The sequence below is a fragment of the Perca flavescens genome, chromosome 23 (assembly GCF_004354835.1).
Source record: "Perca flavescens isolate YP-PL-M2 chromosome 23, PFLA_1.0, whole genome shotgun sequence".
NCBI lineage: Eukaryota > Metazoa > Chordata > Actinopteri > Perciformes > Percidae > Perca > Perca flavescens.
This window is the reverse complement of record NC_041353.1, coordinates 16,199,889-16,224,878: the sequence shown is the minus strand read 5'-3', so window position 1 is coordinate 16,224,878 and position 24,990 is coordinate 16,199,889. Positions and strand designations below refer to the sequence as shown.

Here is a 24,990-nt window from a genome sequence, read left to right as displayed (position 1 = left end):
GGAATAATTCATCTAATTCGAAAAACAATATATCATTTGTTCTTTTATAAGTGAAGATAAAACACATGATAAAATAAACAAACAACCAGTAACATACCAACAGAACACCACCTGTTGCTTCTGTGATTGAGAGTGCTTTAAAACTAGCAAAACAAGCAGGGAAGTCACAACGGCTAAATAATTATGGACAAATGATGATGATGAATGAAACCTACCGTTCTACTGTATGATAATATCTCATGTCTATCATCCTCAGGTGGGAAAAGGCTGCTGTGCTGCTCTCAAAGCAATGGGCTCCATCGTCTACGTCACAGAGATCGACCCAATCTGTGCCCTGCAGGCCTGGTAAGACTCGGCTTGTTGAGCAAATGATGCCTCACTGCCGGGGTTGACATTGCATTAGTCTTATGTTCTTTGTTCTATTTCCCCCAATCACAGCATGGACGGCTTCAGGCTGGTGAAACTGAATGAAGTCATCAGACAAGTGGACATCGTCATCACCTGCACAGGTTGGTTCAGCCACTGTCTCTCTCTCTGTATTTTCTCTGTCTCCATTAGAAAGGATCTCTCATTCACGTTTGGCAGGCAAAGTTGAAAATGTATAAGGAACATGCAATTTAGCCCGTGTTCGTTCGTCCATGTCCACGATTCGATGCATCGATTATTTGATTAATTTCAACACCTCTAATCATGTGTAGGTGGCTTAACACTCTACTCTCTTCTTTGTGTCTATCTGATCTCACATTTTTGCTTTCTTACTGTTTTAACCTCTTGCTCTTTGTGCAATTGTCCCCATATTTCTTTCTCTTCTCTCTCTCTCTTCCTCCTTTTAGGCAATAAGAACGTGGTGGTGAGAGAATACCTCGACCGCATGAAGAACGGCTGCATTGTCTGCAACATGGGACACTCCAACACAGAGATCGATGTGGTCAGTTACCAGCTTGTGTTAACTCGTGAAGTAACCAAAATAATAGCGAATAACAAACCAGGAGACATGAAGATTAAAACAATAATCAAGAATCGGCGATACAGAAACGAGCCATCAAACCATAACAATGAGTCTAAAACAAAGTTAAACTTAGTTTTACCCCTCTGGGCAGTGTAGCTGATAAATCAGTTAACTATTAACATATTTTACTACTTTATAATGCCTTAATAAAGGTTATTACCCCACTGCTTTTATGTCATTGTTAGAACAGCTTAGTTCTGAAGTAAACAAGACGTTAAGGTTTTACTCGTGCTAATGCAGAGTGTCTTGCAGTGACAATAAAATCACAGCATAAACGGCAACAATAAGAGAGCAACAAGCAAGAAGACAACAATCAAGGAAGTAGTTCAGACATGAGAGGAAGTTGTGACTCACCTTTTTAAAGTTCTTCAGTCCTGGAAAAGACCAACCACACTGAGTCAACTTCTGGCCCATGATGATATATGTGTGACAGCTCAGCCCAACAGAAATAAGCAAAAACAAATGATGTTGTGCTCGTTCTGTAGGCAAGCCTGAGGACTCCTGAGCTGACCTGGGAGAGAGTGCGCTCTCAGGTGGACCACGTCATCTGGCCGGATGGCAAGAGGATAGTGCTGCTGGCTGAGGTACACACGCACACAACCCTGCATATGTACACTGCAGGTTAAGACTATGTGGATAAAAGACGTGTGTTTGTTACAATCCGTGACAGAATGAGAGCGTCTCAGAGTTTAAAAGTTTAAAAAGGGGATACCTTTTCATTCCTCTTTGTTTTCATAACTTAGTTTTACATTGTAATGCGATATACTCATACATTTATATGAGAGAGAGAGAGAGAGAGAGAGAGAGAGAGAGGCGGCCCTTTGTGTGCAGTACTGAAGGTAAACGGCACAATAACGAAACTAAAGCTGAAATCAAAATTAAAAACACATCATCTTAACGGAGTATTGGCGTGATTTCAAGGTTTGGGTTGTGATGAGTCGTGCACATTAAAACCTTATTTGGTCGGGTGGATGATAGCGCAGTGGATATGACACGTGCCTTTGGTGTGGGAGATCTGGGTTCAGTTCCCACTACAATACATCAACCAATGTGTCCCTGAGCAAGACATCAGCTAAATGACATGTAATGTAATATTTGCAGTTTTCATTCTGCTTTTCATCTTGGAACAACAAAATACAACCTTTCTCTGTTCCCCCTTCCCTCCGAGCTGCAGTGTTTCAGTTTTACATACTAACTACCTCATTTTCTGCAACCCTTGGGATCTCACATTCACTCACTGCAAAGCAGCATCTCAGACAGCAGCAATAGTTTAGTATTTTGGGCAAAACGTGATCTTTCTAAATAGAAGTTGCACAGCAGTAACTGTCAGAATGAAGACAAGAGAAAACAAACCGTGGCAGAAGAGATTTCAAAAAGCAAGGTTGTTGAAAATATTTGTACAGGACCTGAAATAGATTTATTTTTTTCTAACATACATCATCTCACCCAGTCCGCACATCCTGACACTTTGTTCCCTTGTCCTGTGTACTCTGAGCCTTGCGTTGCTTTGGCTTCCTCTACAGGGTCGTCTGTTGAACCTCAGCTGCTCCACTGTGCCGACCTTCGTGCTCTCCATCACCGCCACCACCCAGGTAAAATGGCGGATCAGTTTCTGTCTCAATTACATTGTTGTACGTGATTAGGTTTTTTATTATTTTACATGTTCTGCATTGCTCTCACTTTGTTTCTGTTTATTTCTTATAAAGCGTTCGAGGCAAAACGTTATTGTGTGTCTCTCTTCCCAGGCGCTGGCTCTGATAGAGCTGTACAATGCCCCAGAGGGACGCTACAAACAGGATGTTTACCTGCTGCCCAAGAAGATGGGTAAGATTTGTCAGTTCAGAATTTGTTGAGGGAATAAAGCCGCTGAATGCGTGAATACAAAAACACACAAAATAGAAGTATGAAATTCTTTTTGGAGAACACAAACGCGGTGAGATATGAGGCCAGGGAGATACAAAATAACCTTGTTTGGTACTTAAGTGGCCACCAAGCAGGAAGTGATTACAGAGAGTTTGTGTTCGCCCCATTGGAGAGGCTGCAGGCATTTTTCATCAATCTCTATAGACAACACGGTCGGTCTCATCTGTTGAGTCCAGAGTTGTCTCCCTGATAGCTTATCATTCACAGTCGAATGAGTCGTGTGCGTGCATACAGCCCACAGCATGTCTGCAGCATTGCCCGTCACATCTCTTAGCTTTCCCTCGGTGGGTGAGTCGGCGAGTAAAAAAAAAACAGGGAGCCAAATGTAGGTCACCCTGTCAGTGACTGCTGCTGCCACCACAGCACACACTGACAGAGAGATTATGATGGAGAGAAAGAAGGAAGCGTTGAAAGGAAGGGCTGAGGTTAGGAAAGAGAGGACGTAGACACAAACATGGATGAGGAGAGGAAAGCAGTTCAGCACAAAGAGGAAGAAAGCGATTGAGAGATGGTAAATCCTAGAGCCTCCCTCTTTCTTTTTCTCATTTGAATGATTAATCAACCGCAGACGCCTGATGAATGTTAACGTGTTTCTCCTCTCTCTCTTGCCCTCCTAGATGAGTATGTGGCCAGCCTACATCTTCCTACATTTGACGCACATCTTACAGAGCTGAGTGATGAGCAGGCCAAGTATCTGGGCTTAAACAAGAACGGGCCCTTTAAGCCAAACTACTATAGGTATGGAAACCCGGTCTTATTTTTACAGGCCTGTCGGTGGTTCGAGAGCTAATCATGTAAAGAAAGAAACTGTAACGTTTGAGTCCTGCATGTATAGGGTTAGGATTTGTTTTGCAGGTTGTAGCAACACCTTTTATGTACAGAAAGCATCATCCTAACTTGCGTTCTTTCTCTTTTTCTCCTTTAAGGTATTAAACCAGTGTCAGGGTTGGCCTCAAGAAATACAAATACTCCCAGAATGGCATATACGCATAGAGGGATAAGGAGAATGAGAACGGAAGGAAGGATGGACAGAACAGTCAACACACCTGCTTTATATTTGGGGGGGGGGGGACTCTGACTGAGCCTGGGCGGGGGGGGCGGGGGCTATCCCTTGGCTAATAGCAGCCGTTTTATTTATTCACATTCAACAACAATAATGATAACATTAACTCTAACTCTGTGGAGCTGCTCCTGCCATTCGCCATTAGCTAGCTCCCGGACGTCTTCTCTCGGAAGATATTTTACTTCCGCTCGTCATTTTACCGCCATTATCTCTTTCTCTTTACGCTAATTTGTTTGTCAAGTTAAATGTAAATCCTCCTTTCCCATTGACAGATCTTTTATTGTTTAACTATTATGTATGAAATTATTGATGCTATATATATATATATATATATATATATATATATATAAACTTTATTTAAAAAAACAAAACAAATCTGTGTGAATGAAGATTTAGACTGACACTTTTTCCTGTCCTTTTTTTGTTGTCTTTTCTTTTCTACCGTGTGATTATGTTTTTGTTTTTCTCTTGTGTAATGTTGAGAGGGCGGGGTTAGACCTAGTGGGCGGGGGTTAGGCGGGATCTCAGGGTCCAATCATATCATGTCTTTTATTTGCTCGTTTCATTGAGATTCACCTGTTTTTAAACATTTTTTATGCGTTCTGTCCCTACGGATCAGCCTGTAGTTTGTCATAACTTTCTTCTTAGAATTACTGGATGGTGACTGGTTCTTCTGACCTGTCACTCAAAGCCACAGTGAAACCATCTCATTGGCTGCTTCTTTCTCAGCTTCCAGCGGCTCACATGGCGCCAGGGTTGAAGTAATGAAAAGTATTTCAAGCTAGTGAGAGCTAAGCTTTTCATTTTGTCTTTTCCTTTTAACAAGAATGACTTATACTGTATTAGAAGCATGGCAGGTTGTCAGATCATTACAAGGAGTATACTGTATATTTAGATATTTATATTGAAATTTAAGATTTTTCTATCTTTCTCTCTCCTGCGCCATCTAATATCATTACTTTTGGGAAGAAAAAAAATCAACATATGTTATAAAGATAAGCAATTTAAATGTTCTAATGATAATTGTAATAAATTTACTTAAACCCTCACTTTGAATACTGTGACAAAAAATATTTACAGAGATACCAAATGAGCAGCAAGTTGCTGCCTGGCCGGTACTTAAAACAGATATCTTCAATCATGTCCTCACTGAAAAGTTTGGTGCTGTTAAGATTTACTGTACTTAACCATACACACCACAACTCTTTGGTACTCACAAATCTCTGTGGGTTCTGTTTAAAAAATAAAATGTAATGTATTCATTTTTTTATCCAAGAAGCACATTTACCTTCTCTGCAACTGCATGTGTGTTTGCCTGTTAAGGGATTTTTCACCTTTTTTGTAAAGATCTCCAAACTTGGCGTGCTATCCCTGATTCATTTCATTTTCTTCTATTCTACTTGGAAGGCTTAGATTCTAGCGGTATAATGAGCTGCACAGTCGTCATCCTCGGCAGCTCATCCCCAGCTGAGCTGGTGGACGTTAGAAAATCCTGACCGTCATTTCACCTGACAGCCAACCAAGTATATCACACACACACACACACACACACACACACACACACACACACACACACACACACACACACACACACACACACACACTATACCGGCTCTGCACCTGAACCAATCAGATTCCCTGCTGACCTGCTGGGGGACGCTGCCAGCTCTACTCTCTAGGAGAGATCAAATGCTTGAACATACAAACTGCAGCTCAATATCCAGCTCTGACAATTGACTGTACCTTTTTTAAAAACAATAAATTTGATCTTTTTCCAGATTAAATAGCACAAAAGCTTTTGTTTACTAATACGTTGGCAAATTCAGAATGCAAATATGCATAAATTCATGCAATTTTGTTGTGTGACATGAGTAATATTACATAATATACAATACCAACCAAAGTCTAGGTCTAAGGAATATTTTGACATTTAGCTGTTTCCCCCTTGCTTCCGGTCTTTATACTAAGCTAAGCTAACCTGCTGCCAGCCCCAGCTACATATTTAGCGTACGGACAGGAGAGTGGCATCTATCTTCTCATGCAAGTCTCGAAAAGAGTCAAAAAAGCGGCATTTCCCAAAATGTCAAACTATTCCTTTTTAAATTTGGTAAAAGCAAATTAAAGTCTAAATAAATTGAAACTTTAAAGGTGCATAGGAACCGCTCATTAACCTAGTGTATGCCCATGATGACCTGTGTGTGTGTGTGTGTGTGTGTGTGTGTGTCTAAATGTCTTTCTGTGATGGTACACATCCTTTTTTTGTAGGCCATGGTTGCTTCATTAACAGCTGCCTCAGGATCCTAGTCTGTGAGTTAGGGGGAGAAACCATTTTTTTGTTTTGTCAGCTGTAAGCTGACCAACAGACGGGTGGGCGGGGAAGGACACCAGCATCATATATGTATATACATACTATATACAGATATGACAACCTTTAAAAGTCTAGGAAGATAAAAGACGAATCCACTCCTGTATTTATTGTTGTAAATCCTCATACAGTGCAAACTGGCAGAATTCTCAAAGGATGTTTTAAATTGTCTAATAAAGGAAAAAAATAAAAAATTCTGTTTAAATATTGCAAGTGATAATGATAGAATATGAGCAATAATTTAAATTCTGTAATCTTAATGAATAAAGATGTGAAATTGTAACCACTTTGTGTGCATCTCCTTGATTTGACTCCTTTTCAATGCACCCACTTACTCATGTAGGTGTTTGATGTGTGTTGTTCCAGTCTGTTTTCATAGTGTATAGATTTCTGAGTAGTTGTGTTAATGTGTGTTGGGGGAAGGGGAGCCCATGTGTGCAGCTGCTGAGGTCTGTCCGAGCCACAGTGATCTCATGTGAGCCTCAGTGATCAGACAGGGACATCTCTGCTGGCTGCGATCCTTTATTCTTGACACACAACTCAGCACCACAGGATTAAATGGAAAGTTGGACACATAATAGAAGATATAATTTGCAACAATCCAAACTATAATTCAAAGATTGACTGTGCACTGATTTAAAACTAGGTTTGACCTATTTTGATATTTAGATAAAAGTATTTTCAGTTTGAGAAAGGATGATTTCCTCGTTCAAAGCAAGATCCCATTCAATTTTAAACGCTGCATTTTAAGGGAATATTTCTTTCTCGTTATTTAAAACAAAATCCTTCAAAAGCTTCATTACACCAATAATACACAAGCTCAATGTCCTCATGTGAGCCTGTCAAAAATAATTCTACAATGTCTACAGTAGATCTGGAGGAGCTATCTTAAGTCTGAGGTAAAAACCCAGATGATGTCACCAGGGTTATTTCATCTTGGGCTTGAGTTAATTATAACGGAAAGCCTGCGTCAGAAACTGGGGGCTTGTGTATTATTGGTGTAATTGTAGGATCCAGCAATTTTGGAGCTTGACCCACAACCAACTTTTTGAAAGTGATCTATTAAATCGCTGGAATACTCCTTTGAAGTTAATATTTCATCTATGAAATACAACTATTTCCTTCCTTATTGATGTCCTATTGGTTTGCACTTATAGCTTTGTCAGACTTGAGCCTAAATGGATTCAGTGAATCATTTTTAATTTAATTGTATTTAATCATAAACTTGTCCCTGGCTGCCCTGCCATGTGGTCACGTTCCGCCAGTAGTTAAGTGCAAATCCAATCATGTCATCTTAAGTGTTTTTTCACAGTAAGGGGTTTGGGTGTGTTGGTAGGTAGGAGTGTTTGGCAACCTCCACACCAACCCCCACCTCCACATATCAATAATTCACTTGCTCCTCTGAATGGAGGGGGACAGGAGGTGAAGTGGGGGTGTGGGAGGGGTGCGGTCCACAGAAATTAGGAGGCAGACACATAAACTGATCTGGACCCCTGACAACACTTCGTATCACTATCCATTTTATTACCAAGGAGAAAATCTTGTTATTGGTAATTCAGTTTGACACAGCTGCTGGGAAACATCATCCATCGGCCGAAGCTGGTACATTTTGGTGGTTAATATTTTTCTACCGGCATCTGGAGCCAACTGTGCTGCCCAAGACAAAACACAGTAACCATTGTGGTCTTAACTGGTCAAAGGTGAGTTAAGACCACAATATGACTTTCTGACACCAGTTTTGCAAATGAAAATTACTATGCTATAGAAAAGGGCTATTTGGTAGAAAAACATCATGTAGGCTACCATTTGCAAGAGCTACAAAAAATGTAAAAAAGCTAATTTACCCCTTTTTTTTTCAACAATAGCCATTCAATGTCTTTGCATTCTGTAATGGACTCTGTAGTTTTCACTGTTAGTGGTGGAGTTGCCTTCACAAATAAAAGGGATTTACAGGAAACAATGCATGTAGGCATTGTTTATCCAGTGTTTGTAATTTTAACATTAATTTACAGACCTTGACTGCACCTCCAGTAAAGGCTCTTATTTTGATATGAGGTGTATTAGTTCTTCAGCATCTCTAACCACCATCTCTCTGCATTAGTGCACTGGCCCTGTGTATGGTAACCACCTCATTTGACTTTTATTGTGGTCCGCTGTGCTCCTCTCTGCTGTTGACTCTCTAACCCCGCCCGCTCGGGGCGCATAGCGACATCGAACCAAACAGACAGGAGGAGGAGGAGGAGATCCTCAACTTGGGCTGAAGAGCCGGTGCTGCTCCCGGTGCGGTGCAGTCACACACAGCTCTCCACCGGACCGATATGCACTACCCGCGGAGGAGGAAGTAAGCTGCAACGACCGAGAAAGATGCAGGCGGAGGACATGGAGGTACCAATCATTAATAATCTTAACGATAACGGCGACAGACAGAGGCCGAAAGGGAAAGCTATGTTCAAGGTTCAGCAGGAGGAGTCGGAGGTAAATTGGAGATGCGTTTGGGTACAGTCGGCTGCTACCGCTTATGGTAGCCTATATGGAGCGCACTAGAGGGGGTGTGTGTGTGTGTGTGTGTGTGTGTGTGTGTGTGTGTGTGTGTGTGTGTGTGCGTGCGCGCGCGCGCGCGTGCGTGCGCGTGCTGGGGAGCTTTCAGACCAGCTGAATGTCCTTTCCATGCCGTGAGTCCATGTCTTGGCTGACAGACAGACACCGAGGTGTTATTTTGGCAACCGGCTCCTATAAATAACCCAGCAGTAATCCTACAGTGGTGCCCATTCCAACGTGTAGAATGAAGGTTGTGAAATGTGACTGCTCCTGTCAGGACCACACCACCACTACCAAACATTGGTATGAATTTGTATTCTCTTGTGGTAATGATCCCATGAATTAAAATGTCCTTATCCTTGATAGTTGACATTGGCTTGCGTCCTTCAGTTTATTGTTTTGTTGACTCAAATCAAATACATTTTCAAAATCTAGTTTAAAGTCATTCGTCAAGTAGCCTACTAATAGTAAACGTGCAGGTTAAGGCTTCACGTCATATCATTATAAATGGGTTTGCTGTCAAGTAAATTAATTGACCAACTTAAGACTTGACTTCTGGTAATGGGATCGACATTGATCTTTTTAAGAGGATTATTTGTTTCTTTAAAAACAGTTACTATACTTGAATTTAGGGCAGCAACTAATCTTCAAATAATTTTCTAGATTCATCTATTAATCATTTTATCCTTGACATTATGGAAAATTGTGAAAAATGCCCATTACCTCAGAGCCCAAAGTGACATATTGCTCATTTTATCAGACCAGCAGTCCAAACATAAAAGATCCAATTTAATATCATATATGATAAAGAAAAGCAGCAAATCCTCACATTTGAGAAGCTGGGACCATCATATGTTTGCCATATAGCTTAAAATAAGAACTGAATACAATTAATAAAGATGCTAGCTTGATCGTAAATGAAAATAATTGTGGGCTGCAACCTGATAAGATTTCCTTTCATCCGATCATAGAGGCTGAGACACACCAGTTTACCAACAGATTTGATATGATTTTAAGAGTGTTTGCTGCCACCTTCTGAAATATGTTATGGACCAGTAAATCTACTCTGCTTCCTTCAACATGAAAGCAGCATGCCTCATGTTCAGTCTGACAATGCCTCCCTTTAAGTGCTATGCAGCTATAATTCATTCCCTCGTGAAAAAATGAGAAAAATATGTGTTTACATTGCTGGGTTGCTCAGAAGTTATGCAATCAAAGCTGTCGTCCAGGCCAAAAATCCACTCGCCCCTGACATGCGTTTGTTTGAGAATGAGCAGATTGAATGGTTTTGAGGGAATTGGAGCATATTCATCTCACAGCCGATGGATTCTGGGACGGGAGGGTTGGTGATGGTGTGGGGGGTGTGAATGACATGGACGTTAAAACCACTTAACATCAGCGTTGTGTTGATGGCTGATGCTCCCTGGCCGCTGCACTGGAACTGGGCTCCTGTGTCTGTCTGTTCAGTTAACCTCAAATCTGATTCATTCAAGTATGTAAATTGTCCGTCATTTGTGCTGGGTAGAGCAGTCGTCTCTTCTCTATGTGGCATATGTTGGTAGGAGTGGGGGTGGCCTGCCTTGACATTGTGCCCAGTGTTTGCACACACTGATGTGGCGCAGAGAGTGTGGGAGCACGGAAACGGTGCCAGTTTGGAGCGAGGACGGCTCGTTATCAGCTGGTAGCTGAGAGGAGAGACGGGGGGGCAGTGAGGGAGACAGGGTGAGAAAATGAAGGGAGAAAGAGAGAGACAGGGTTTTTCAGGAACAAGTTGAGACCCTCTGCGCTGCGTGTCCCTGGGTGACCCCAGATGGATGGTGGATGAGGCTGCTTGTTTCTATTGATCAACTAACGTAATAGTAATTGATGACAGTGATAACCGTGTTGTCATGTTTAAGTCAATGTTTAAGTCAATGTTTAAGTAATTTATCAAACGAAAATTGGCTGTTTTCAAATGTGAGGATTTGCTGCTTTTCGATGTTTTATCTAGTTGCAAATTGAATATATTTTGTGTTATGATCTGTGAGTTGCACAATTTCAAGACGTCAACTCTTTTTTAAAATTTATTTATTTTTTACATTGGAGATCACAGACCTCCAGGGCCATGCTGGATTACGCAACGTTAACGAAAGTGAATGATAATTAGTGTAGCCGCCCCGTGGTTCGGATCCGCTCCGAAAGGTATTGGGAGTTTCCTTGGCCCATGCTACACCCTTCCACCAAGTTTCATAACAATCGGGCCAGTAGATTTTCCGTTGTCTTGCTGACAGAAAAAGAAACTATCCGCTAACTAGCTATCATAACTATTAGTTTGTAGTATAGGTCAAGCTTAAAAAAATGCTAGATCCTACATTTCCCATAATGCAACCATTAGCTTCTTTTTATTAGACCCTCCTGGTCTGCTAAATGCCCATGTCCTTCAAACGCCACACACCCGGTTTGTAATAGACATTGTTTGTTATTTTGTTTGGGTTGAAGATGAATGAAAAATAATTGTATTATGGATAATAGCTGTGTGCAAGTTTGATGGTCTGTTGGTTGGACAAAACAAGAAATTTGAAGCCATCCCCGTGGGCTCTGGGAAATTGTGATGGGCATTTTTCACAAATTGCCCAATTGCCATTTAATAGACAGAACAAATATATAAATAAAAAAAGAAAATCAACGCATTAGTCAATGAAAATAATCACTGGTCTCAGCCTTATTTGTTAACAGACTGAACCATCAGAGAGCGGGATGAATGCGAGGGAATGTGCAGTGGCAGCAGTGGATGAATATTGATGTTGGAATAGCTGCCTGCAGCACAGATTAAATCACACAACTAAGGCTGTAATTGCTATTGTATACAGTATCTGAGGTTGTTATCCATATAAAGGCACAGTGGCAATTGATAAAAGTTAATTCCAGTGATTATAATGCACTAAATGGACAAATGATTTCAACACATAATTCTATCTGGTACTGAGAATGGTGTCCCTGAATGGCCTCTTGCAGCTGGATCAATATTAAGCAGTTTTACTGTACACAAGCCATAAAAATCATAACATAATTGTGATATGCATGTGTAGTGTAGTAAGCTAAAGGGCTGAATTTGCTTTAACTGCAAGACCACCCTATACTTCTATCTTCTAAATGCACTGGAACTTTAAAGGTGGAGAAATAGTGTACAAAAACAAAATATTTCAAGTTGAATGCCTCCAAAATAAAGATGCCACCTCAGTTGATTTTTAAGATTTTAAAAGTGAGACAGCACCTGGTCACAAACACCCAGAGTCGTGGGTAATTTTGGTGAATCTTCTGCGCTCCCAAGTGGTTCTCATTTCCTGGTTTACAAATGCAACAATGACGTCGGATCTAATTGCTTTGGCACGTCGTCATAAACAAACTGCCTGCTGACGTCCTGTATATTTCAGTTCATGCGGACTTGGTTGCAGCAGGTATTTATAGGAGATGGTTACATGACAGCACGCAGAGTTGATAGCTGACTCAGAGCACATCCTTGTTTACAGTCCTGGCCCTGGGGCACTTTTCACAGGGTTAAACACATCTAACACTCATAGCTTGGAGCCTTCCACCGCTGCCAGGAGGAATCTTTTTATTATTACTCTCATTAACATAAAATGAATCTTTAATAGTCACTGTAGGGCAATTAATCAGTTCACATCCTCTACCCAAAAGACAGAGATAAAAAAACAAGAATTTTCCAGTCACTAGGCTAATGCTCTTACTTCTGTTATGCTTCTATTTGTCCCAGGTGTTAATCATAAGCAGGATACACTCTGGTATGCTTCTCTATTTTGGAGGAAAGAATTCCTTTCACAATCTTGAGAGTGTGTGTGTGTGTGTGTGTGTGTGTGTGTGTGTGTGTGTGTGTGTGTGTGTGTGTGTGTGTGTGTGTGTGTGTGTGTGTGTGTGTGTGTGTGTGTGTGTGTGTGTGTGTGTGTGTGTGTGTGTGTGTGTGTGTGTGTGTGTGTGTGTGTGTGTGTGTGTGTGTGTGTGTGTGTGTTGATAGTTTGGATGTGCAGTACAAGGTTGCAGGAAACATTTGTGTGACTGCAGGTAGCTGGTGAGTGTGTTCCTAGAGACTTAATGTGTGCAGTGTGTCCCGTGCTAATCACAGGGTGAGGCTAAAGTCAGAGCCAAGACAGACCCTCGACTGCATACAGGAGCTAATCTGCTCTGAAATAAGGTGCCACGTTGAATCCTGCGCCCTCTCTTTCCTCACTCCTTCTTTGCTGCAGTTTATTGCTCTACCCAAGCATCTGGATCATTGTTAGTGAGAGCGTACTTCAACTGTTTAATCAGCCTGATCAGGCAGTAGCCGTGTGTGTCAATAGAGAGCATCTGTAATTGCGAGATCTGGGAAAAAATGTCATGTAAATGACTAATCAACACTATTCAGCAGCCAATCAAAACTTAAAAAGTACACATGATGAAACAAAACCGTGTGTGTGTGTGTGTGTGTGTGTGTGTGTGTGTGTGTGTGTGTGTGTGTGTGTGTGTGTGTGTGTGTGTGTGTGTGTGTGTGTGTGTGTGTGTGTGTGTGTGTGTGTGTGTGTGTGTGTGTGTGTGTGTGTGTGTGTGTGTGTGCGTGCGTGCGTGCGTGTGTGTGCGTGCTAGTTGGAGTTGTGACCACAAGTGGAGTACAGGTTAGTTGTAGGTGTTGCTGAATGGGAATAGCCTGCGGTATTATGTGGGTGTCAGGACATCTGTGATTTAGCTGAGATCAGTGTCATACTATAATGTATTTATGCTAATGTGTGTTTTGTTCTTCACAGAGCTCCATGGAGTCACCCAACCTGGAGTTTGAGTACGGAGACACAGACACACTGACTGCTGAGCTCTCAGGTAAGACTGGCCTGTTACTAAACACCAGACTTCTCTTCAAAATAATTTGTGATTTGTATGAAGCTTGCACCCCATTTGCTTCTTTCATACAGTAGTTGCTGCATTCAGTGTGCTAACCCTTTATTAAAATGATAAGATTTGATCTGGTTAAATAAAGGTATGTAGTTTTAGATAAGTATTCGTGATTCTGCTATCATGTATGCTACATATTGTTTACTAAAATCTGGTTTTCCCATGATGGGTGTATGTCGGTCCACCACTTTGGTCCAGACTGAAATAGCTTTTTGTAGCAATTTTGTACAAATATCCATGGTACCTAGCCTGGGAAAACCCTGACGAATTTCCGGCAAATTTGAGATTTGCTCTGCAAGTCAGGCCAAGAGCCCATTCAAGCCCATTTAATTTTTCCAAATCGAGGCACCAATCACAACCGTTGAGGCGTCCTTTACACCAATCACAGCCGTTGAGGCGGGCTTTACACGATGGCGATAGCGCAGCGAAGGCAAGCAGCTTTTTGTTTACATTCAACATGACGGCCACCGCAGAGCCTGTCTATGGAGAGCCTGTTCACTTCCTATCTCACTCCCTATTAGCCCCATTGTACCAACCCGGAATTTTCCCGAGAGTGGAAGTTCTCCCCTTATTAGACATTCTCTGGCCACCGCTTCGGCAGCAAACCCGTTGATGCCGCTGTCGCTGCTACGTCACCCGGATTGTTGGTCTGATTGGTTGAAGGACTATCCAATTGCGCCCAGAGGCATTTAAGCGGCGTCCGTTGGTGATACCCCTTTGGAAATGCGCTGCGAATGAAGCTTGCCCAGACACACTCTCAGTTACAACTGAGAAGAGTCTGGTGTCAACCAGGCTACATGGTACCTAGAGGGTGAATTTGTATGACTATGACGGTCTCTGAACTTTTTCTCTAGTGCCACCATCAGGTCAAAATATGTCCAATATTTTACTTCATGGCCAAAGACTAATGACATCAGGATAGCAAAATGTTCTCAAAGCACAGCTGTGTTTGCATACAGTCTTACAAAGCACAAACTGACATTTGTAAAACCTGTTTGCGATGTACCTCCATGCATAGTCTGGCCTGGTTACTTGCTTGAATCTGTCCCTTTTGCACGTTCCATAGCTTGCTATCCAATTTCCTTTTTTATGTCAGACTTATACAGTTAAAAGTATGCATGGTTGATACAAAAAAATATTTCACAGAATTCCTGCAGCAATACCTCTGTTTCTACTTAGCATACAAACTACAATGTGCTATTGATTGGAAAATATAATGTTGCATCTGCGTTCCTCAGGTTTTCTTCAGCTGTTTTATGTTACAGTGTTATTCATAACAACAAGACAATAAGCTGACACACTGCTGAAGGCACAGAACAAAATCTTCTGGTCCTGACTTGTTTTCCAGATATAGGACGCATCGTATGACTAATGTTATGCGTAATCATACGAACTATGATTATACATTCAGAACTACCGAATTCATCCAGCATCTGTGTATCTGGTAACGGCTCTTGCGCGACTCTGAGCTTGAATTATAAATGGCCCAAAGATGCATAAATGACAGAAGAACAGAATTCAACAATGCTGATAGATGTTTCTGATTGTACTTTAGTTGGTACAATAGTTTATTTCAAAATGTGTAATTTAGATTCCTCTTCAGCATCAACCTTTTCTTCTCAGAGCCAGGTGATGAAAAGTTGAATAACCACATTGATGTCAAGTCAGAATGATTGTACTCCTGGTAGATGGCAGGCAGCAGCTGAGTGTTTAGTCCCATTGGCAAACACACAAAAAAACAAACAGACAGACAGACAGACACAGACAGAAAGACAGACAGACAGACAGACAGACACAGCAGCTTTCTAGCGACAGCTCCTTGGGGTCGAGGAGTGACGACTGCTCTCAGAAAAAGAGAAGCATGGCAACGTGACGAATCATTGGACTGTGCATGAAACAAATGAGATCACCACTGAGGAGACAGCAGCTGGTCGGTTTTGTTTTTGTAGAGTAGCGCAGTTTACCTGTCTTCTGTTTCTATTCGCTTTACGGCTGCTACTGACCATTTGTTTCATTATTGATTGTGTTGATTCTGTTTTTGATTGTAACATGTCCAAAAATTGGAAAAACAAACAAACGAGAAAAGCAGCAAATCCTCTCATTAGAGAAGCTGTGACCAGAGAATGATTAGAGTTTTTGCATGAAAAATGATTAGCAAAATAGTTGCTGATACATTTTCTGATTTCTGATTGATCGTTTCAGCTCTAATTCTAATGTATTCTGTCCACAGAGCTCTACAGTTACACAGAGGAGCCAGAGTTTGCCCTGAACAGAGACTACTTTGAGGAGGACTTCAAGAGCCATGGTTTGTTCCCCTCGCTAGTTATGTTTCCATTTACCTATTTTGATTCACATTTTGAAGTATTAATATATAGTTAATGGAGACGCAACTAGTTCGCATTTCTTTTTTTGCGATATTTCAACAGTTTGCATAAAATCCGCTTGACAATTGAATGGAAATTACTGTTACGTGAAGAGGGAGGAAAAACTGAGCTGTCAGTTTGTTTGAGACACAAAATGGTGTTACTCACACACTGATTATGGCATGGCAAAGTAGGGTCTTGGCAAACACACTGACGTCTACAGCCAGTAGTGTTGCTTATCACCGAGACCTTGATGGCTCCTCCAACAGTGTGACTGCTTTTGTCTGACGGAACAGGACGGAGTCCTTTTGTGTAGCTCTGAATGCTACGGTTGGCTCTAGTTTAGTGCTTGATAACAGGGTCCATATATGCGATGGTGAAGGTTAACTGAACAAAATGTTCACGACACAGTATGCACATGATAAAATGTGTGTTGAAGGGAATTGCAAGATAAATTAATAAAAAAATCAAAGTAAAGGGTGAATGCACATCTCAGCATTCAGAGTTGGTCGGCGCCATAACATTTGGACTTCAGCTTGCATTTCTATCGTTTTTTCCTTCCACTGAAAAATTCCCACAAAGTCAAATTGTTAACAATGTTAACATGTTGTTGATAAAAAAAAAAGTGTTATTTTACACCTTTGACATTGCAACTGTGATCATGAAACCACAGTGAATTTCTCAACTTCACTCTAAAAGCTGTAGGGAAATGTGTTAAACTCAGTTCAGCTCAGGTTTCTCACCTCTGATGTGCAACACAAGCCAGCGTTGCTCTTCAGTGTTCTGCTGTGGGTTTTTTCAAAGCTGTGTGAAACAAGGGGTGACCAGGCACATCAAAGCTCTGCTTTTTTAAGCTGTTCAAAGAGTGAATATCCCCACAGACACACATGGGAGGGCCCGTCCTAACCATGTGATTAATATTTGGTTACCAAGAACAAAGCAGCTTTTTCTACACAAATTACTGTCTCACAAGAGATTATGCTTAAGTACAATGTTTCTTTACCAGAAATTTTGAATCCTGCGTCCTTGTCTTTCATTCTAAGAAAAAATTAAAATTCAATTTGTTGTAATTATACACTATATGGTCCAATCTGGTGCAACGGAGGCAGGTTTTTGAAGTAATAATATTGTTATAACATCATACCACAAATGTGACTGGAAATAAGCAAGAAGCCATAAAGGCCTCAAGTCACTGTGGCATCTTTCCATTTGGTGTAGAAAAAGAATGTGACAAGCTTCATCCTCTTCATCTGTCACTTCGTCTCCAAGATGAACGCTAATGAATAGCAGGATTAGATGAGCGCTTCTCTGGCTGCTGTTTTACAGAGATAGAGCACAGACCTGTCTCTTTGCATTACGGTCTTTTCATTTGCGTGTGTGTATTTGTGTGTTCAGCGAGCACTGAATGTGTGTTGTCAAAGGGTGGTTCTCCTCTTTGACTTGTACTCTTTGTGTTTGTGTGTGTATATGTCAGGAACACTGACAGTGTGCTCATCAATGTTCTCCGCAACTACCCAGAAATTCCCAATCAGTCACTCACCTAAATCCCTGTGATTATCATGACATGTTTAATTTAAGCTCTTAACTGGAAAAGTTAAAGTTAAAGTTTTTTTTTTTTTTTTTTTTTTTAGGGACAGTGCAGAAATGTGAAAGCATTTTTGTTTTCCTGACTTGAGTAGACAGAGCAAGTCGGAGTAGCTTAAGTAAAAGAAGCACTGAGCTCCACAGATCATGATGATGTTACATCGTCTAATGCCTATTGCTGTCCGCATAATCAAATATAGAGTCTAAGAATAGAAGACTTGCACGGTTAAAAAAAAAAAAAGGTTAAAATTCTTGCAAGCGAAGGCATGCATTTATTTAAATGCTGTATTTTTTTTGTAAAAGTAGCAGACTTTTTTTGTACATATAGGTTTACTGTATGCACTTGTGGTTTCTCCTCCTGACACCACTGACTCTGTTAATTACTGCTCTGTACTGAATGCTTCAACACTCGCTAGCTTTCAGCTATTTCCAGAGCTGATGCAGTGGGCCTGAACATAATGTTAAAACCTAATGACAGACACATCAAAGCAGCAGTCAGTCTTTATATTTACACACACACACTTTACAACACGATCACTGTAAATATCCAGATCAATGTAACAGGTTTGACTAAAATGATAAGCAGTCCCCAGATTTCCAGAACAATCTGAGTTAAAATATTCTAAGTGTGAGACATGGCGAAGGAAAGCAACTTGGGTTACACACTACAGGGAGTAAACTCGTTGTCTTTATGTATTGAAGTGTTGCTTATAATAACATTACACAACATGATAAACTCTGGCTTACATAATGTATTAAAGCTATAACAGTGACTGAAAAGATAATGAGTATGATAATTACAGTAAGCTGATGGTATGATAATAGTAAGCTAATGGTATTATAACTATAGTAAGTCAACAAATATGGTAACTAGAGTAAGTTAATTAGTATGATAACTGCAGTAAGCTAACGGTATTACACCAAAGAGTATGATAAAACAGTAAGCTAACGGTATAACTATAGTTACCACAGTGTATGATAATACAGTAAGCTAACGGTACAATAACTATAGTAACCACAAGTATGATACCAAGTAAGATAGCAAGTGAGAATTGACTGACAAAGAGAAAATCTACAGATGGTCAAACTGGCCCTAAATTACAGAATGTTATGTTCTTATGTATTCTTGTCATAAAGTCAATTAACTGCATCATACACAACAAAAATATTTTAGCAGTGAGGATGCATCCCAGAATAACAATTTTTAGGTGTGTGCTAGTGGACAAGTGGTCAAAGCGGGACTGTGTAGCTAACCTTTGAGAGAAATAATAGCCCATTCCTCCTTTTACAAATAAAACGTTGAATTCACAAGCAATAAAACACATTTAAAAAAATGCCAAACAAATACACACTGTGGACACGGAATTGTCTAAGGCAGAGGGAAAATATACTGAAATAAGTGCTTCTTAAAATAACCTTGCTCACTGTGTTGTTGGGTCCGTCCTGTAGCTCGAGGCAGGAGGTGGATCGAGCTGACGCTGGAGGAACAGAGGACATATGTGATGAGGCTGCTGGATGCGCTGGAGGTGACGGACAGAGACAAGAGGCTGAAGGTGGCCAGGGCCATCCTCTACTTGGCTCAGGGTGCGCAGACCCAATACAGTACAACCAGCAATAGGCCTTTTATTTATACACCGCAGGCATTTTGTCTTGTCAAAGTTGGAAAAGCACAGGTGTTACTAATATAACTCACTTTGGCTCTGTTCTATCCCAGTGTCCCAGGAAGCCATGACATTGTGACAGCATGACGCAGCATGCAACAAAACCAGAAATAAATGGAATTCAGCCATCATTCATTTTAAGCTTTTTCTACTGTGACATGTCAAAATGTCTTTAGTGAAAAAGGTCCATGCACCATGCTGTAGCAGTTCATTTGTGGCAACAAACTCCTACACTTATTGCTGTTAACTTTGTACTTTAACCAAAATTAGCTTGTGAAAGTCATCAACTTTGAATACTTCTCAAAAAGGTGTGCTTTGAACAAGCTTATAGGGTTATGCTTTGCACATGATAGTAGGTAGTCCTTGCTCCTAATGCACTTGCCAGCACATCAAACTTCACATATAGTATAATGTTTGATTTATACAGTGTGAGAGATAGAATATAATGTATATTAATTAAAAGCATTCAGTTAGTAAATCACCTGAAAACCCAGAAATAAAATGCAAACGTATTGGAAAAATGGCACACAAAACAATCTAACGACCCACCTCTTGTGTACTGTTTTTCCCCCCACGCCTTTTGCCCCAGGAGTGTTTGAGGAGTGTGACACAGAGGTGGATGTTCTCCACTGGTCCAGACACAATGTCTTTCTGCTCTACGACATGGGCATTTTCACGGCACTGCTGGAGCTGCTGAGCATGGAGATAGAGTAAGTAGGACACACTGAATATGCTGGGGGATATATGAGTCAATAAAAACGTTTCACTACTTCAACAGGCAAAATAAAATGCCTACTTGTCTTGGTCAGGGAGGTGGCCAAGAACCCAAGTGATACTCTAGTATCCTTCTATGTTTGGAGCTCTGGTCCCAAGGTCTATGGGGATAGAAAGACACAGAAAGGCATAGAGAGAGGGGGAGACTGAAATGCAGGAATACAGTAAACACATCGCCTGTGATCCGCACTTCAAACCCTCAGTTGAGGACGGCAGCTCCTTCAAGTCAGCTTTGTTGCTGCTGCTGTCAGCCTCAGTTGGGATCCGACGCTTCTTAGTTGTTACATAAGCTGCTCTGAGGCATCACGGCACAGTCTGGCCTATCAACATGCTGCACAGCAAAGCAGTGTAAGCAAGCCAACGAAGCAAACACACACACACTCAATGTGGTGCCTTTTTCATGCTTTTTGTATAACCAGCACCGTGCAGGTTATACAAAAAGCATGAAAAAGGCACCACATTAAAAATGACAATCTGGATGTTTAAAAACTCTAGATCATTATGTCCTTATCATCATTGATTATGTGTATGCACAGACTTGCTCTTCTTTTTTAAATTAACCTAAATGATGCAAGTATTTACTTGTGTGTGCAGTAACAACCAGGCATGCAGCAGTGCAGTGAGGAAGCCTGCCATCTCTCTTGCAGACAGCACGGAGCTCAGGTAAGTAATACCACCACATGACTCACAGCCTGCTCCACATTCCTCTCATATATATCTTCCAATTCTTCAATTGTATGTCTCCTGTCTTGCTCTTTTTCTCAAAATTTCCCAATTCCTCTCAATATTTCTAATGCTTACCTTTCTGTCATCTGGCCACAAGCACACTTTTACACGCACAGACCTCATCTGCAACATTTAATTATATTATTTGTCTCACACACACACACACACACACACACACACACACACACACACACACACACACACACACACACACACACACACTCTGTTTACACATTCACCGAGCTCTGTCTGTGCATTCCCCAGTTGAACACTTACAAATAATTACAGGCTTGAGGAGTAAATTTGGACCTAATTGCTGCTACAAAATTGAAAACCATTGAAGTTATTTCGAACTGAGAGGTTTTGTTGAATGAACAAAGCGTTTAATGCATAAAACACTGCCTGACTTACATCTGGTTATTGTAAATGGACAGTGCATTAGCCTGGCAGAGACTACAAATTATTTCCTCATACTAAAATGCACAAGCAGATTGCATACAATCCTCCTCTGCTCCTTGCACTGACCTTTCATTGTTACATAATTTCTTCCATCATATTATCGTCTCTCTGGGTTCGAACCCAGGTCGTCCCGGGCCTTTCTGTGTGGAGTTTGCATGTTCTCCCCGTGCTTGCGTGGGTTTCCTCCGAGTGCTCCGGTTTCTTCCCACCATAAAGACCTGCATGCAACTAGGACTACAGTTGAAAATTAGCCGACTGGCTAACACTGGCGCATTTACAGAAACGTTCATTACTGTGCATTGTCCTAATATAAATAAAAAAATAAATCTTATCTTACACGCACATGCACATATATGCTCAAGCTGAGAATTGTGTGTTTCTTTTCCTTGCAGAGTGTTGTTGACCATCATGTACCTGCTGGTGGAGACCATTAGAGTTCAAACGGAGGACGACAGACCTGAATGGAGAGCAGCAAGAGAAGCCTTCAAGAATGAGCTAGGTGTGTGTGTGTCTGTGTGTCTGTGTCAGTGACTGACTGAGGCTGCCATTGGGAGCACCAGTCAATTGTAGCCTGGTCCTACCAGACCTACCTCGTACATTTCATTTGTACAGAGAGTCTGGCCACTCTTCATTGACAAGTGTTAACTTCCTTGAAGGCGGGTACTCTGTTGAAGTTTAACTATTGGATCTGCCCAGAGCCACTCTGGATCTGCCATAACCAATCGCTAACAATTGGTCGTGACGTCGGCTTAGCATCGCTAGCGTTCACCTTAGCCAAACTTTTCCCGAACCCTGTGGGGAGGAGGGCCACAACATCACAGCCACCAACAAAACTCAGCAAAGATTGTTCTTGCTCGGGCTTTAACTTCTGGATATTCGGCAGCGTTGCCACAACGCATCTTTCTCCACTCGCATCTTTCTCTGCCGCCATTATGGAACTACAACTCAAACTAGGGCACAACCTCAACGTCATCGTTCTCAGCCACTCTCTCTGTTTGCTGATTGGACCGGTAAAGATTTGACCGGAGAAAGCCCAAGAATATACCGCAAACCCAGACGGAGTACTGAAGGAAAATGAAAAGCGGAGCCAGGCTAAGTCAAAGTGGGGATAGCTTGTCCAATTAATGTTAGTATACGTATGTAATGTCCCCAAAAGTGACCTAAGCAAACCTTTGCAAAGGTGCGCCATATTTTTTCTCACAAGCCATTGAACATTAAAGCATGTAAACATGTTCTAATAGAAACCCAGAATGCAAGTATTGACTCAAAAATATATCAATATATCCAATCCAAAAACACTGACTTTGACTTTTGACCCATCAGGTTCACCTCTGTACAACGGAGAGCCCTTTGCCCTGCTCCTCTTCACCATGGTGACCAAATTCTGCAGCATGAATGCCCCACACTTCCCCATGAAGAAAGTACTCCTGCTGCTCTGGAAGACAATACTTGTTAGTAAATTATAACCACTAAAACGGTGACACACAATGCACATAGATCGTGTGTGTGTGTGTGTGTGTGTGTGTGTGTGTGCGCGCATTTGTTAGTGTGTTCACTACAGCTTGTGAATCACTGTGTTTCTGTCTCCATCCTCATCTTCCAGTTCACATTGGGGGGTTTTGAGGAGCTCCAGGAGATGAAGGTGCGGGGTCGGGAGCGTTTGAACCTGCCCCCGCTGCCGGAGGACAGCATCAAGGTGGTCAGGGCCATGAGAGCAGCTTCTCCCCCCGCCTCTGCCATGGAGCTCATTGAACAACAGCAGCAGCAGAAGAGAGGCCGCCGCAGCCGCAGGGTACAGACGCCTCCACCTCACACGCATGCGCCACACATTCAGAGCTTACCAGTACTGTTTAATACTTTACAGTCACACATTATATTTGACCCCCTATTTGATTGCATACAAGTGACATATTCACTTCAAATTCATTTAACTTCATCCTATAACGGCAACATTTTAATATGCATTCATTGAAAACTACATGTGATCAACAAACATGAAGTGCATGTGTCAAAGATTTACTACACAGTATTTTTGTAGCCAAAAGACAATCATATTTGAGACAGTGTTGCAGAAGGCAAAAGTGTGCTTGGTACCTTTTTAATTCTACAGTGTATTTGTATTGTATTACTAACATTACAACATACTGACATAATAAATGCTTCCTAAGACTAGTTTTTCCATTATTTGCCTTTTTATTGTTGAACAGCGTGTCTGTTTCTAGTAAAGTAATCCTATAGACTTCCTTCTGTAACCCGCCCTCTAACTATTTTCTGGGTCAGGTTTTTCCAAAAGTTCTGTAGTGCCAACATCACTGGTTTTCTGTTGTAAGTCAGCGATGCCAGGGATGATATTGGTGCTGGGACAGCTTTGTTTTCAGTAGAGATTTGACTGGACAGGCTCTCTCTCTCTCTTTCTCTCTCTCTGTAATTGCCCTCTGGTTTTTCATTGCCCCTCTTCCTTGTGTTCCCACAGAGTGCCTTTGTTGATAGCTTGGAAGGAGACAGTCCCTTTCCCAAGAAGCAGGTCTTTACCCACAAATTCCCTCTTTTCCTTCTGCATTTTCTCTCTGCATTGAGCTGGACTTTTTGCACTCCTCTCCCACATCCCCGCCACCTTCTTTTCTCTCTCTTCTTTCTGCCCTCCTTTTCTTTTCCTTTTTTGTCTCCTCCTGTCATTTCAGTGATATCGGGATGCACCAAAACCTGAGGAAATAAATGTCAAAAATTTTACCCTTTTCGCCCACTGAAAAAAAGAATTCTGGCAAAGTTGAATTATACTGTATATCAAGCATGTTGTCTAGAACACTCCAAACTACTGGACACCATTTTTTATGTTTTATGAAAAAAATCATTAGAAACCCCAAAATGCTCCAAGTGGTTGCCTTACTTTCCTCCTTTCCAATACTTAAAGGAAGAGTTTTGGGAAAACGTTTTTGGGTGTTTTTGCTGAGAGTTAGATGATAATATAGATATCACTTTTGTGTCTGAATTCTGTCAACGCCATGGTGAAGACAGACATGAGATTGGTATCGATCTTCTCATCTACTTCGTTCAAAAAGAAAGCGATAACCGCATTTCTATTCCTTTATTTTTATCGCTGCCACCTGCATATTTCTTTTATTATTTTTTACCTTTCCTTTTGTCTCTCCTGTTTTTCACTTCCCTTTACTCTGCTTATCCTCTTCTCATTCTTCTCTTTTAATTACACATCCATACAAAACTGCATCCTCCCCTCCCCTCCCCTTGACACTTACATCCTTCTTATGCCTTTTATTTTTCTTCCTCCCGTTTTCCTCCTCTTCCTTTACTTTTCCTCTTTATATTTCCTCTCTTTTTCTTGCTTCTGTCCTCCTACTCCTCATATTTCTCCCTGTTCTCCCACTCTCCTTTGCCCCCTCCTTCCCATGCTTGTTCCAACATTTTCATCTGCTTCTCCTTCCTCACCACCCATGAACACCTCATTCTGTCCCTACTTTCTTCTACTACTCACCCTATTTCTATCTCCTTCTCCTCCTCTCCTCTTCCTTCTCCTCCTCCACTGTGGCCTGCTCAGTGTGTGTGTGTGTGTGGGGGGGGTTTAAAGACAGGGCTGACTTGCTGGCTGT

General features: G+C 41.4%; 2 protein-coding genes across 6 annotated transcripts in view; both read left to right on the top strand.

Moving 5' to 3' along the window:
• Window positions 1-3,888, top strand: part of ahcyl2b (adenosylhomocysteinase like 2b) — a 41,184-nt gene extending 37,296 nt beyond the window's left edge. Inside the window, exons 10-17 of the mRNA XM_028571148.1 lie at window positions 257-345; window positions 439-509; window positions 834-928; window positions 1,495-1,593; window positions 2,533-2,601; window positions 2,755-2,833; window positions 3,550-3,670; window positions 3,859-3,888. Of these exons, the coding sequence (XP_028426949.1) occupies window positions 257-345; window positions 439-509; window positions 834-928; window positions 1,495-1,593; window positions 2,533-2,601; window positions 2,755-2,833; window positions 3,550-3,670; window positions 3,859-3,865 (630 nt within the window). The 3' untranslated portion in view covers window positions 3,866-3,888. The remainder of the gene's footprint in view (window positions 1-256; window positions 346-438; window positions 510-833; window positions 929-1,494; window positions 1,594-2,532; window positions 2,602-2,754; window positions 2,834-3,549; window positions 3,671-3,858) is intronic.
• A 4,661-nt stretch (window positions 3,889-8,549) lies between these two features.
• The window catches only part of strip2 (striatin interacting protein 2), a 29,730-nt gene continuing 13,289 nt past the window's right edge, over window positions 8,550-24,990 (top strand). For 2 of the 5 annotated variants that reach the window (XM_028570862.1, XM_028570860.1), the window contains exons 1-10: window positions 8,773-8,835; window positions 13,677-13,746; window positions 16,049-16,123; window positions 19,215-19,349; window positions 20,016-20,136; window positions 20,795-20,863; window positions 21,778-21,884; window positions 22,709-22,836; window positions 22,989-23,177; window positions 23,859-23,909. In XM_028570862.1, coding sequence (XP_028426663.1) covers window positions 8,806-8,835; window positions 13,677-13,746; window positions 16,049-16,123; window positions 19,215-19,349; window positions 20,016-20,136; window positions 20,795-20,863; window positions 21,778-21,884; window positions 22,709-22,836; window positions 22,989-23,177; window positions 23,859-23,909 — 975 coding nt within the window. In that variant the 5' untranslated portion in view covers window positions 8,773-8,805. Of the gene's footprint in view, window positions 8,746-8,772; window positions 8,836-13,676; window positions 13,747-16,048; window positions 16,124-19,214; window positions 19,350-20,015; window positions 20,137-20,794; window positions 20,864-21,777; window positions 21,885-22,708; window positions 22,837-22,988; window positions 23,178-23,858; window positions 23,910-24,990 lie in introns of those variants that run through there. The other 3 variants (XM_028570864.1, XM_028570863.1, XM_028570861.1) reach the window with 2 other exon arrangements.